This window comes from Lepidochelys kempii, chromosome 1 (genome assembly GCF_965140285.1).
Source record: "Lepidochelys kempii isolate rLepKem1 chromosome 1, rLepKem1.hap1, whole genome shotgun sequence".
Lineage (NCBI taxonomy): Eukaryota > Metazoa > Chordata > Testudines > Cheloniidae > Lepidochelys > Lepidochelys kempii.
In genome coordinates, this window is record NC_136380.1 from 81,682,427 (window position 1) to 81,694,884 (window position 12,458).

Genomic DNA, 12,458 nt, shown 5'->3' on the forward strand with positions numbered 1-12,458 from the left:
CAATGATGTCCTGGCCGCCACATCTCACAGATCCCATTGGCCGGGAACAGAGAACTGTGGCCACTAAGAGCTGTGTGGGGCCATGCCCACGGACGGTCAACATAAGCAAAATATCTTGTGGCCCGCTAGTGGATTACCCTGATGGGCCACGTGCCAAATGTTGCTGACCCCTGTTTTAGGGTATGCAAGTATTTGTCTTTGGATTCCACAAAAAGTTTGAAACCATTGAAGGGAAAATCCTCAACAATGTTTTTGACCTCCCTTGGAAATTCCAAAAGCTGAAGCCAGGATGCTGTGCATATGACCACTGCTGCAGCATCCCAATGAGACCTGAGAAGTCGTTCTGGCTAACAGTTGCCCCTAATTATAGCCTAAAACTGCTCACTCTGTTTAGTTGGTAAATGTTCAATAAAGATGGAGAAATTGGTGTAATTTGAATGGTTGTATATAGCCATGACAGCCTGACAATTTGCTATTCTAAATTGAAGTATTGTGGATGAGTAGACCTTGCAGTCAAATCAATTAAGACATTGTTGACCTTTATCGTACAGAATGGCTTTAGCATGGTATTGCCTGCCACATTCAACCACTCCCTCCACAAACAGGGAGTTGGGTGCAAGATGGGTAAACAAGAATTCAGAGTCCTTAGTCGGGCTGTAATATTTTTAGCAGCCCATTTACACATTGGTGGCATTGTTGCCGGTGTCTGACAGATGGTCTTGGCAGGATCCAGCACAAACCTCACTGGTGGGAAGGGCAACATGGGCAGAAGGAGACTACTGAAGGATACCCAGGAGTTTATGCTGTGACTCTTTGACCTCCTCCAAGGGGATCTGTAAGGAGTATGCAATATGTTTCATTAACTCCTGGAAGTCTCAGAAATCATCAGTTGTAGAAGGTCGGGGAGAGAATAACTGCCTCATCTGTAGAGGAGGAAGAAATATTTGTCTAAGGCATAACTTTCTTATCTCTCCTAGCTTCCTGTTTCTCAATGGACTCTGGACCGTAAGAGAACTGAGGCGGGATAGACAGGGTAGACGGATTTATTCTTCCGTAGACCCTACAAGACAGACTATGAGCCTGTGAAAATTACTGGCAATATGCCATCCAAGGATCCCACTATGCCCAATGAGCAGATCCATATGACACTTTGGGGAGGCATCCACTTGTGCTCGAAGCAGGACATGGGTGCATGGGTCCGTGTTTTATGTAAGTCCTGCCTTTCTACCACACTCTGAAGATGTTGGAGAATTGAGCAGTACCAGGGAAAGGTCAAATTTCAATTACCATAGTTCCACCAGCACAGATAGTATTTCGGCAACCATTAACGAGCGAGACTCCAGTTTATGCGAAACAAGGAGATCTCTGGCATATCTGAATTCCTGTGGTACTAGGTAAGTTTGAAGTACAGGGTCATATTCCACTGTCAATTCCAAGGACATAAGCTGTTCGAGCCCTCCGGGTAGATTAGTCAATACTGATAAGAATGTTTTAAGGGGCACCAAGATTGCATAAGATGCATGCCGTTTACCCAGTACTGAGGATGTCTTTGTTTTGGAGGGCAACACAGATACAGATGGTACCAAAAGAATTCTAGGTATTACCTTTTATAGAAGAAGAGTGCTTAAACTCCTTTGCGGCTGAGCTCTGCTTCTGTGGTACAGACGGACTCAGTACAAAAGCATTTTTGATGTTTCTGTTCTTAGAAGAGACCAGAGGCCCAGACATGAGGTCAGTACGAATGGTGCTTGGAGCCTCAACAGTACCCAGAGCAGGACGTAAGGTCTCTGAAACAGTCTTAGTTGGAGGAGACAGAGACTTCAGAGTAAGCTCCTTCTGAGGAGAATGGGCTCTCCTTTTTTAGGTCTTCTCTGAGGATTTACCTCCAACAGATGCTGGTGAACGTGCTGAAGTCAAAGGGGCACAATGTTCACTCCCAGGTCAATGTCTGAGGTAACTGGATGGGCATCCTGGCCTAGATCTGAGGCTGGATGGGGAGAATGCTCCATTGTTAAGAGTCTAAGTCTTATCTCACGATTCTTCCTAGCCCTGCCCTTAAACCCAGAGCAGAACTTTTGAGACCAATTCCTCTGAAACAAAATAAATAGAAATGAGAGACAGAGGCTAACAGACTATTTTTGAATAGAAAGGCATACTAATACTCTGTCTCAGGCTGAGGTGGATGAGAAGGAACTGAGAGCAATTCTACCATGCAGCCCTATATAGCCTCTGTGCAGGGCATGAGGATCGTAGGGCATATATGCAAGTCGAACGAGCACTAATACAAAAAAAACCTCTGCTCTCAGGTGTATGGGGTGTAAACACACCTGAAGTGGAAAACCCCTGGGGACACTACTCAAAAACAACACACACACACACACAGCAGAGTGCGTTTACTATTACTTTTCAGCTTTCTGATTCATCAACCATAAATTTATACCTAGAATGTGCAAAGCTGCATGAGACCTGGTGGTTAGAGCTTTGGATCCTGTCGGAAGAGCAAGTTCCGGGCTTAGAATACTACATCGCGATTGCATGTCTGGAGCTGAGGGAAGCCTGGAATCAGCAACAACGGCATTGTAACTCCACAGTTCTCTAGTATTTGGTCGAAACCTGACCCAAAAACACAAGGTTAAAAAAAAGATTTCAATGTAGCAAAAAAATTAAATTTAACATAACAAAAAACTAACTGAACCTATTTTAATATCTAAACTTGCTAAACTATTTTAATATCTACTGAAAACTACTTTATGATAGTTCTGACTAGTAGGGAATATTAGGATTGTAATCTACTGTACCAATGAAATACATGTTATGCAAGATAACCACTATTTATTACAAAATATAACAATAGCCCCAAACATTCTTAATAACCTTAAATTCAAACTACATTAGATTATTTAAATTACAGAAAATCCAGAAAATATTCTAAGCATATCTCAGAGCTAACAAGAGACATTAAAATGGTTGCTGACTTCAGGAGCTTAAAATCTAATAATAGATGCAATACAACAAGTGACAGTACCAAAACAGTAGGGGATGAGGCAAAGAACAGCAAGGGTTTCAACTGAAAGTCATGAGGCTATGCAGTTTTGACGCATGTAAATCATGGGGTTGAGGGGTCAAAATATATTTTTGCTTTTTTTTTTTTTCCAACAGACAGTACCTTCTTGTGGATAACCCATATCACGAGGTTTTTGGTTTGTTTTTTTTTAAAGGGAGAATGATCTGAACACAGTAACTTAGCAATGGATTATAAGAACCTTCTATGTGTAGGAGCAGCATGGAGTAAGATGTAGAAAGGGAATGAAATGAGTGAGAAGTATTTGTTATCAATGGTATCCCAATGATGACAGTTAAAATTGACACTGAAATTATTTCACTGCTCATCAAAGCATGTTAGTAAGGAAAGAACAATCATATTTTGAAGACCTACAGCATCTTTTTCCTCTTCATCCGATTCATGAAGATAAAAGGGTAGGTGGAAACAAACAAAGCCCTAAGAGCATATAAAAGCCACATGAAGGGAAAGTAGATCCCATAGATCCAAGCAGGTCATCTAAACAGATCCCACAGATTTCAGCAGGGCATCTAAGGCCCTATGAAAAGGATCCAGTCCTGAAGAGCCCAGATGGCCTTTCAAGCCCTGCCCCCTAATCAGACTGCATCCCTTCTAAACAAACGCGGGCTAACTGGCTTCCTCCCTGGCTCTATAGCTGCTACTGCTTGTCCTTCCTATAGATTTTTTGACTCAGGCAGAAATTTATGCAACACTTCCACTTGACTCATATTTTCAAGATTTTCTTCACAATCTTGATGGCTAGAAACTTCTCTCTAAATGAAAGCTGCGATTCTGATGTCATCGTAGAGCCTTAAGCATATACCTATTGTCTTAACTCATCTCTGTTCATAGGTGTATCTGAACTCTGATGAAGGGAAGTCTATCCTGAAGAGCCCATCAAAGTCCACATTGTCATATTCTAAATATATGAAGGTTAGTTACCTGTAACCGAGGTTCTTCAATATGGACTCTGCATATTCACACTCATGGGATGCTCTGACTGGTGCAGTCCAAATGGTAAAATTCTACCAGCAATAGCTGTTGAAGCATCCGTGCAGCTCCCTTGCACTCTCCTCCCTACCCCTACTGAACTCTTGAGTTCTAGGGCAAGAGTTTAAAAGGAGCGTGATGACCCACCACCTCAGTTCATTCAATTGCAACCCTCAGCCCTCTGGTAAGTAGGACTCTGAGGTAGCGGGGAAAGGTGGGTGGGGAGTGTGACTATCCAGAGTTCATCTTGAAGAATCTCAGTTACAGGTAAGTCAACTCCATTTCTTCCTGTGAATGTCCACTGCGTATTCCTACCTATGGGATGCATTAACAAGTACTCTGACCAAGAGGCATTCTAGTTAAACAAGGAGTACATGACTGCCTTGCCAAACTTTGCATCAGATCTAGATTCCAAGTCTAAAGAACAATGATTACTAAAAGTGTGAACACAACTATGGGTTGCTACTGTACATATCTTCACCAGAGAGTTATATCTAGAGAAAGCCATACACACTGCCTTTGATTTAGATGAATGAGTTCTGCTGCCTTGAGGAATGGATAATCCCTTCAATTTATATGCTTCATAAAATCTAACCCATCTAGAGAGATTCTGTATATAAACAGCTTTTCTCTTGTTTTTTGGTCAGCAAGCTATGAACATTTTGGAAGACTGTCTAAATGCTGTAGTCCTGTCTAAATAAAAAGACAACACTTTCTTCACATATAACACGTGTAATTTAGCATCCCCATCATGAGTACGGGGTTTGTGAAAGATGACTGGTAAAATTATAGACTGATTTATGTGAAAATCAGAATTTTTTTTTGGTAAAAATTTAGAGTGAGTGCAAAGGACGACTTTATCCTCATGAAAAATAGCGAATGGTAGATCAGTCATTAATGCATGTAATTTACTTATGCATGTGGCAGAAGTGATTGCTATCAAAAACTTTTTTTTTTTTAACAGACAAATGAAAAAGAATGGGTTCAAAGGGAGATTCCATTAATTGTGTTGTAATACATTCAGATTCCAAGAGAGCACAGGAGTTCGTACTGAAAGATACAAATTATTAAGGCTTTTTCAAAACCTCTTAACTGCATCTCATTAGCAAAAACTGATTTTCCCTCTACAGGTACATGCTATGCTGATATGGCTGAGAGATTAACCTTAACTGAAGATAAAAAAAAGACATGTTTTAAATACAATAAATATTCAAATACATAATTAATTGGTGCCATATAAGGATCCGTGTTATACATGGAAATCCACAATAAAAACCTCTTCCATTGAAGACTATAGCACTTGTGTGGATTCTTTTCTAGACTAAAACAGTCTATTCTGTACTTCTAATGAAAGCCTTTCTTCTAGCTTATCTAAAGATCTATTCCCTGCGTAGTCAAGTGAAGGGACCAAAGGTTCAGATACATAATTTCACAGATATAATGCTGTCATATAGTCTATTACTAACAGAATTGCTTTGTTTTTGAGCTGAGGTAGAAAATACATTAGAGCTCGTCTGATTGTTCTCAGTTCTAAAATATTGGATGTGTAAGTTTCTTTGATGAACAATGATCTCTGATCAACAATTCACTGATCTGATGGGCTCCACATCCTAGGGTAGATGTATCCATGGTCAGTATTACTGATGATGTAAGAGAGTGAAAAAGTACATCTTTCATTGCATTTTGATTGTTTGTCTACCACATTAAATGATGATACACCTGATGTGGAAATACTGTCTAAACCTGGTTTGTAATTCTTTGCTAACTAGTGTTGAAGACCTCATCTGAAGACTAGCATAAGGAGTCACTGCTGTGGTTGATGCTAGCAGACCCAGCAACTGAAGTATGTAAAGAATCAATTGTCTCAGTAAGGGGCAGAGGAAATACATGTGTCTTTTTATGTTGATCTCTCTCCCCTCTGGGAGAACAGCACTCTTCACAGTTGAATCTACTATGGCTCCTAAACAAGGAACCCTTTAAATAGGGTTTAGACATGGCTTTTCACAGTTTATCTGTAATCGCAGACTGACAACTAATGAATATATTTAATTTACAAGATCTCTTCCCTAGATGACCCTTATTAGCAAATCATCTAGGTACAGGTATAGATACATCCCCTGCCTTCTTAGGTATACTGCCACAACAGGCAGGCATTTTGTAAATGCCCTGGGTGTTGCAGATAACCCAAACAGGAGGGTCTTGTATTGAAAAATGGTCGTCTCCAACAATGAAACAGGAAAATTTCAGTGACATGGTTTACAGAAATGTGGAAGTATGGGTCTTTTAAGATCAGAGCTGCAAAACAATCCTGGAGGGAAAGAGAAGGTGTTAGAGACAACATGCAGAAGTGAAGTTCCTTTATATAAAAGTGTTTAATTTCCTTAAATCCATATCCCTTCCCTCTGTGATCTCATGGAACTACCTCTACTGCATCTAACTATAGTAGAGATTGGAAATCCTTTTTTAGCAAATCAAGATGACTGATCTCTCCCCAAATAGGAAGTGGGTGGGTTGTTGGGGGGAGAGGTTCTGAACTGAATTGTGTAACCATATAAAAGAGCTTCTAATATCCATCTGTCCAATGATATTAACTCCCACTGCTAAAAAAAATGGGACAACTAATCCCCAAACTGTGGATTAAAGAATGCCCATACGGGCTGACTTGAAGCTCTGTGTCATTATGTTAAATCTGATCCATCAGAGGCAATGCAGAAGATGAAAATGACAAAAGTTTCCCTTTATTATTACGAGGTTTAACTTTCTTCCTCTATTGATGTTGATGCTGTATGTTTCGGATGAAAATGATATGCCCTTCTCTGGTACCTGTAATGATGTGAAGGAGACAAAAAATGTGGATATTGCCTTTGATACCTGTTTAATGAAGTAGAATATAATTTCTTCCCTATTTAAGGAAACCAAAAGATCTAGCATATCTTACATTTTTCATGCTCTCAGGTACCTCTTTAGTCTGAACACTAAACAGACGTTCTCCTTCAAATGGAAGGTCCAAGAGCCTCATTTCTGTCTCATGAGGGAGTCCCACCAATCTTAACCAGGTGTCTCTCTTTAGTGACACAGCCAAAGCTACTGATCTTGCTGAAATGTCTGAAGATTCAAAGCCACAGTCAACTGTTGCTTAGCAACATTCAGTCCTTCAGTCAAAATAGCATTTGATAATCTTTGGTGTTCCTCTAGAAGCACATTAAAAAAAGGATATTTTGCTCCAGAAATGGTATTGGTCTCTTAGCCATGACAGCTTCATAGTTGGATATGCATATGCTGATTTTCTCTGAAGAAAACATACTTCTTCCTAACACATCCAGTCTCTTCCCTTCGTCATCCGATGGAGCAGTGAGCTTGGGCACTTTTTGATCTGTGAAATGCCACTCGTGAATTAGGAGGCTCGCAAGTATGAAACATAGCAAGTCCTTCTTCAGGGAACTGACATATCAACTTTACAGAGAAGCTGTGTGGTTGACATATTTCATAACAAGGGAAATATGATTAGTTATCTAACCACTGGCCCCAAAATATCAGAGAGGATGTGATGATTCCTACACAAAAACAGAAGGAATATCTAGCATCTTTGACATTCGAGATACTAATTCTTGAAAGGCTATGCCATCTTCTGATGGTGATAATACTGAGATGTCCTCCACATTTCCATTTGGAGAAGACACATCCCTTAATTCTGAATCAGAATCTTCTAGCTCCAGCTCGTCCTCATATTTTACCAATTTCCTTAGGTGACTTCTTCTGAGGAAGCTGTACTGGCTGGTCCTTATCCCTTGGATTCAATAACTGAATGTCCTCCTGATATAGTCTTGCTGAAAGTCTGTCCTCACACCTTCCTAAAAGGTGCCTGAAATGGCCAGTGAGACCATCTTACTAAAGGAGGTATCTGCCACTCAGGCCAAAACCCCCATGGATAGATTGAGCTGGAAATATCTCTGTGCCTGCAGATCCTGCACTGAACTGATTTTTTTTTTTTTCCTGGTTCTAATCTGTGATCTGTATTTCTCTTCAAGCTCCAAATCACTCGAGGCTCAGACAGGACTTGAGACAATACCTCCTTGAAATGGAGAGCAGAGAGAAGTTCTTCTCCAGGGATCATGAAGGGATCTTAATAGAATGCAGCAGCACAGTGCTCCTGATCTTTTCCTGTTCTTTGCCGACTCTCAGAAAAGCAGTCACTTTGACTGCTTGCAGCAACCCAAGTGATGTGTCCTAAGAAGCAATACCAGGCTCAACTGTCAATGGAGCCACAGATGGATCCATATGATGAACTACCACTTTAACAGTATTGTGCTAGTTAACAAATCCTCATCAGTTCTTTTAACTGGATCCTTAGATCTCACCATGAGAACAGGCTCCTCCAGATGTGATATTGTCAGATCTGTACAAGGACAACTCCCAACTCTGAGCTGAGATTTTAAGTCAGATCCTGGCTCTATAATGAGATTCTGTCCTTGTAAATGCTACTCTCAGACTGGTTCTTTGTATTGAGGCTGACACCAAGGAGATCTGCACATTTTTTGGTACTGCAACCGATTCTTTCTGAAATGGGACAGCTATGGGAACAGAGTTTATCACTGATCCAAAACTTTTCTTTTTTGGATCCTTAACTATGTCATATCTTGCATCTGACATAGAAGCTGAATCTGTTTTTATTCCCCAGCTGAACTGATCGGAACTACAACCCTCTCTGAGAATCTGCTGCCACGGTCAGTGCTTCCTGCAATAAAACTGACTGGAGCCTATTTCATCTCTCTCACTCTTAGTCCTTCTTCATGCATGATTGGATATTCAGAGGGAGAATGATCTTCCCCCAAACATGCCAAGCATCTGATATGTGCATCTGATGCTGAGAATACTGCCGGTCACGAGAACCATCTTTTGAATCCAGGCTTGTTAACTTCTGATCCAACATGTTATCCTTTAGCTACCTACCTCTAATAATATATAACTATAAGCACTTAGGTAACAACTAACCAATACAAACTACCTAGCTACTACTCCATAAGGATCACGCAGTAACAGTGTAACCGTCCAGCTGATCATGGTGGAAGGAATTGAGGTGGTGGAACTCCATGCAACTTTTAAACCCTAAAACATCCGGCGGGGAGGGGTGAGGGAAGCACGCAGAGGGACCAAGCCACACAGACACTCCAATGGTTACTGCTAGTAGAATCCTACCATTCAGGCTGCACTGGTTGGAGCATTCTATGAGTGGGAACATACACAGGCACTCAAAGGAAGAGCTATAATCTATTTGGAATGTCCTCTTATTTTTATGTCTCAAGTATGCAGAGCTTAGAAGAGTACCACTTCTTCCCCCTTCCTATCAGTTCAAACTCCAATCAGTGAGACTGCTGAGGAAGATCCTACAGTAACTGAATCGAGTGATTAAGACATAAACAAGCGGTTTAACTGTTGGGCAAGACAAGAAGATTCAGATACACGATACGTTGTGGAGGAACAAACAGTAAAATCTGAATATGGCTTGAACACAATGAAAGGAACACAGATGGAGGAATTTAAGATTACCGAATATTTTGAGCCTGGAGGAGTTGTTGAAAATAACAGAGATCAACTGATGTGAAGAGAATTCAGGAGGAAAAAGAAGCAGCTCTGTTTCGGCCATGGAGGTTGAGCTTAAGTGGACAGCCAGCCATCGAAGAAGAAAAACAGAGATAGAGTTTGTCACAGAGTAGCTGGTTGCTGTGGATAGACTGAGCCAGTTCCCCTGAACTGGAGCAGGTAAGTCCAATTCAGTTAATTAAAGAGTGCTAGCCTACACCTGAACCTAAAAAGGGCTGCTAACAGGCAGCTGGAGGGAGGAAAGACAGATAGGCTGAGCCGTGGAGAGGAATGGATAGAGCGAGCTAAGCCTGGGGAGGAAAAGCCACACTGGAGTGCAGTTAGCTCCTATTGTGCGTCCCTAGAGCAAGGGGCCAATAGGCTCAGGGAAGCAGACCTGTGGCTGCTGTTCCAGGATGGGAGCGAAGCTGATTAAGGCTGGGAAGCTGCCAGGAGCAGGTGTGCTAGAGACCTCTGGGAGGGCTGACCCTGAAGCCTGGGGCCAAGGACTGAGCTGAGACTGTTTTCTGTTTGTTTGATAACCTCTGTTTAAAGAAATAAACCTCCTTGAAAAGAGGGGCATGACAACACACGCTTTGGAGCCAGGGAGAAACAACAGCCCTGGCAACAGATACAAAGGAGACCGAACAGATGTCTTCTTACGATAGGTAAGAGAAATGACAGTTGAACCTATGTGAGCAGATGATGCTACCCAAAATTGTTCTAATAAATTCAATCTTATTTCTATACTGATGCCCCCTTTCTGTGACTACAAACCACACTTGCCTCCAAATAACATCATAAACAGGATCCAGACATACTCCAAACCCTTGAAGATCCTCCTGTTCAGAATCATTAAATGTCTTGCAACTCCCATCTACTTTATTTATCAGAAGACATTTAAACGGAGGCGGTTCTGACATAGAAGCAGGGACCAAACCTGGAAAAAATAGACAAATAGTCCATCTGTCACATGCTAGCCTCCATCTCTGAAGTAATACTACTACTACTATAAGGAAAGTTCACTCATAGTACAATATTTCATAGGTGTGACGAGATTTTTTAACTGCGCTGGAACATTAAAAATTTAAGAGTACCTTGGAGGATTTTTATTAATAATAAAATTACATTTGTAAGTTAATTAGGATACCACATACAATATAAATACCTTAAAAGTAAAATGGAGTGTCATAAGGTAAGAGTTTACTCAATTTGCATTTTTTACTTATTACCTCCACTGCTTGCACTGTAATGTTTCAAGTCCCTTCACTAAATGTATGTTAAATGAACTAATTTACAATACTGTTGAAGAGCTCTTACCTATTATATGCCTGCTTGCAAAGATCTCTGACGTAGCTAGAACATGAGAGTTAATGAGAGCTTCATCAATCCGAAGAAAAGTCTGATCTCCACTTGCTCCAATCCAAGTAGCTTTGCGTCCATATTTAGATCCAATATTAGGCATGGATGCTGGCTTTGCATTCCAGTATGGCATATCCAAAATTGGTCTGCCAAGCTGTCCCTTCTAAAGCAAGAATTCAGTAATTAGTAAATACTAGCAACAATAGTTTCAGATGGATAAAATAGCAGTTTCAATATACAAAATGGAAAATTGGAAAAAGATGACCCATTTAAAGTTTACTTCATAATGCCATCAAACTGTGGCATGTGGCCTCGGGGGAAGGGGCGGCACAGGGGGTGGGGCCACAGGTCAGGCACCACTGACCCCTCCCCCCTTTCCCCCACACTTTTAGGGAGTTCCAGCACTCCTGGGGTGAGGTATTATCTTTTATTGGCCCAACATCAGTTACTGAGAGACACACGTTTTTGAGTTTATACAGAGCTCTTCTTCAAGTCTGGGAAACTAACTCAAAATATGGCTGCTAAATGCAAGGTTTGAACAGATTGTTTAGCATAAGTAATTAAATATTTCAAGGGACCATTCAAGATGAAGTGGCTTGTTAACACCACACCAGTCATAGGGAGAGAATGAAGAGGAGAGTAAGCAGCTGGGGAGGGGGGAGCTTGTTGTTAGTGGGTTGCAGATTGTTGTAATAAGCCCTAAATCCAGAGCCTCTATTCAACTGATGATTTTTAGTGTCTGGCAAAGTTATGAATGTGAGCTACATCCTACAATTTTTAACCTTAAGAGTTTGAATCAGCCCTACCATTGGTGTGAGGAAACAGAAGGTACTGCCTCCCTAGCTGCCTCCCACAACTTCCCATGCAGCCCAAGCAGAAGCTCTGATGTAAGCCAGGAGTGCTCTGAACAATATTAACCACCTTCTCACTGCATTATCTTCTCATGTAGAAGAAATATTCTACAGATGCCATGAAATCCCACCACGTTAGTTTGAAGATAGTTTTGACATTAATGCCAATTAGAAGGGAAAAAAAAACAGTTCCCCCTGTAAACCATGTAAATTTGATATGGGACCCACTTACTAATAAATAAGGAACAGCAGGAAATTTTCACAGGTTTTCATGCTTTTCTAACCAGATTTAAAATAAAGACACACAAACACTTAATGTACACAGACATAAGTTAGGTATATGCAAATGTGTGCAACTGTGAAAAATCTTTCTAAAAACTATTTACGGTAACTCTAGTTTTTTATCTATATATTGTACACTTATTTCCAAAAGTAAAAAGAAATGTTTCCTTACAGAGAAACTTCCAAATGTGAAGACCTGTCCATCCATTAAGAGAATGGCTGTATGGTTGCTTCCCGCAGTAACTTGTGTGCTAGGACCTGGTAATGCCTGCACCAGAGTGGGACACCCCCTATGTCAAAATAAAACCACACCAGTATCAGTGCATCTTCAT

The 12,458-nt window shown here is 40.9% G+C and overlaps 1 protein-coding gene across 14 annotated transcripts in view; it reads right to left on the minus strand.

The window, feature by feature from the left end:
- MYCBP2 (MYC binding protein 2) overlaps positions 1–12,458 on the minus strand; it is a 414,963-nt gene that overhangs the window by 265,862 nt on the left and 136,643 nt on the right. For all 14 annotated transcript variants that reach the window (XM_073347171.2, XM_073347218.2, XM_073347180.2 and 11 more), the window contains 4 exons: positions 12,299–12,416; positions 10,952–11,156; positions 10,418–10,571; positions 2,441–2,613 (listed from right to left, as the gene is read on the minus strand). In XM_073347171.2, the coding sequence (XP_073203272.1) occupies positions 2,441–2,613; positions 10,418–10,571; positions 10,952–11,156; positions 12,299–12,416 (650 nt within the window). The remainder of the gene's footprint in view (positions 1–2,440; positions 2,614–10,417; positions 10,572–10,951; positions 11,157–12,298; positions 12,417–12,458) is intronic.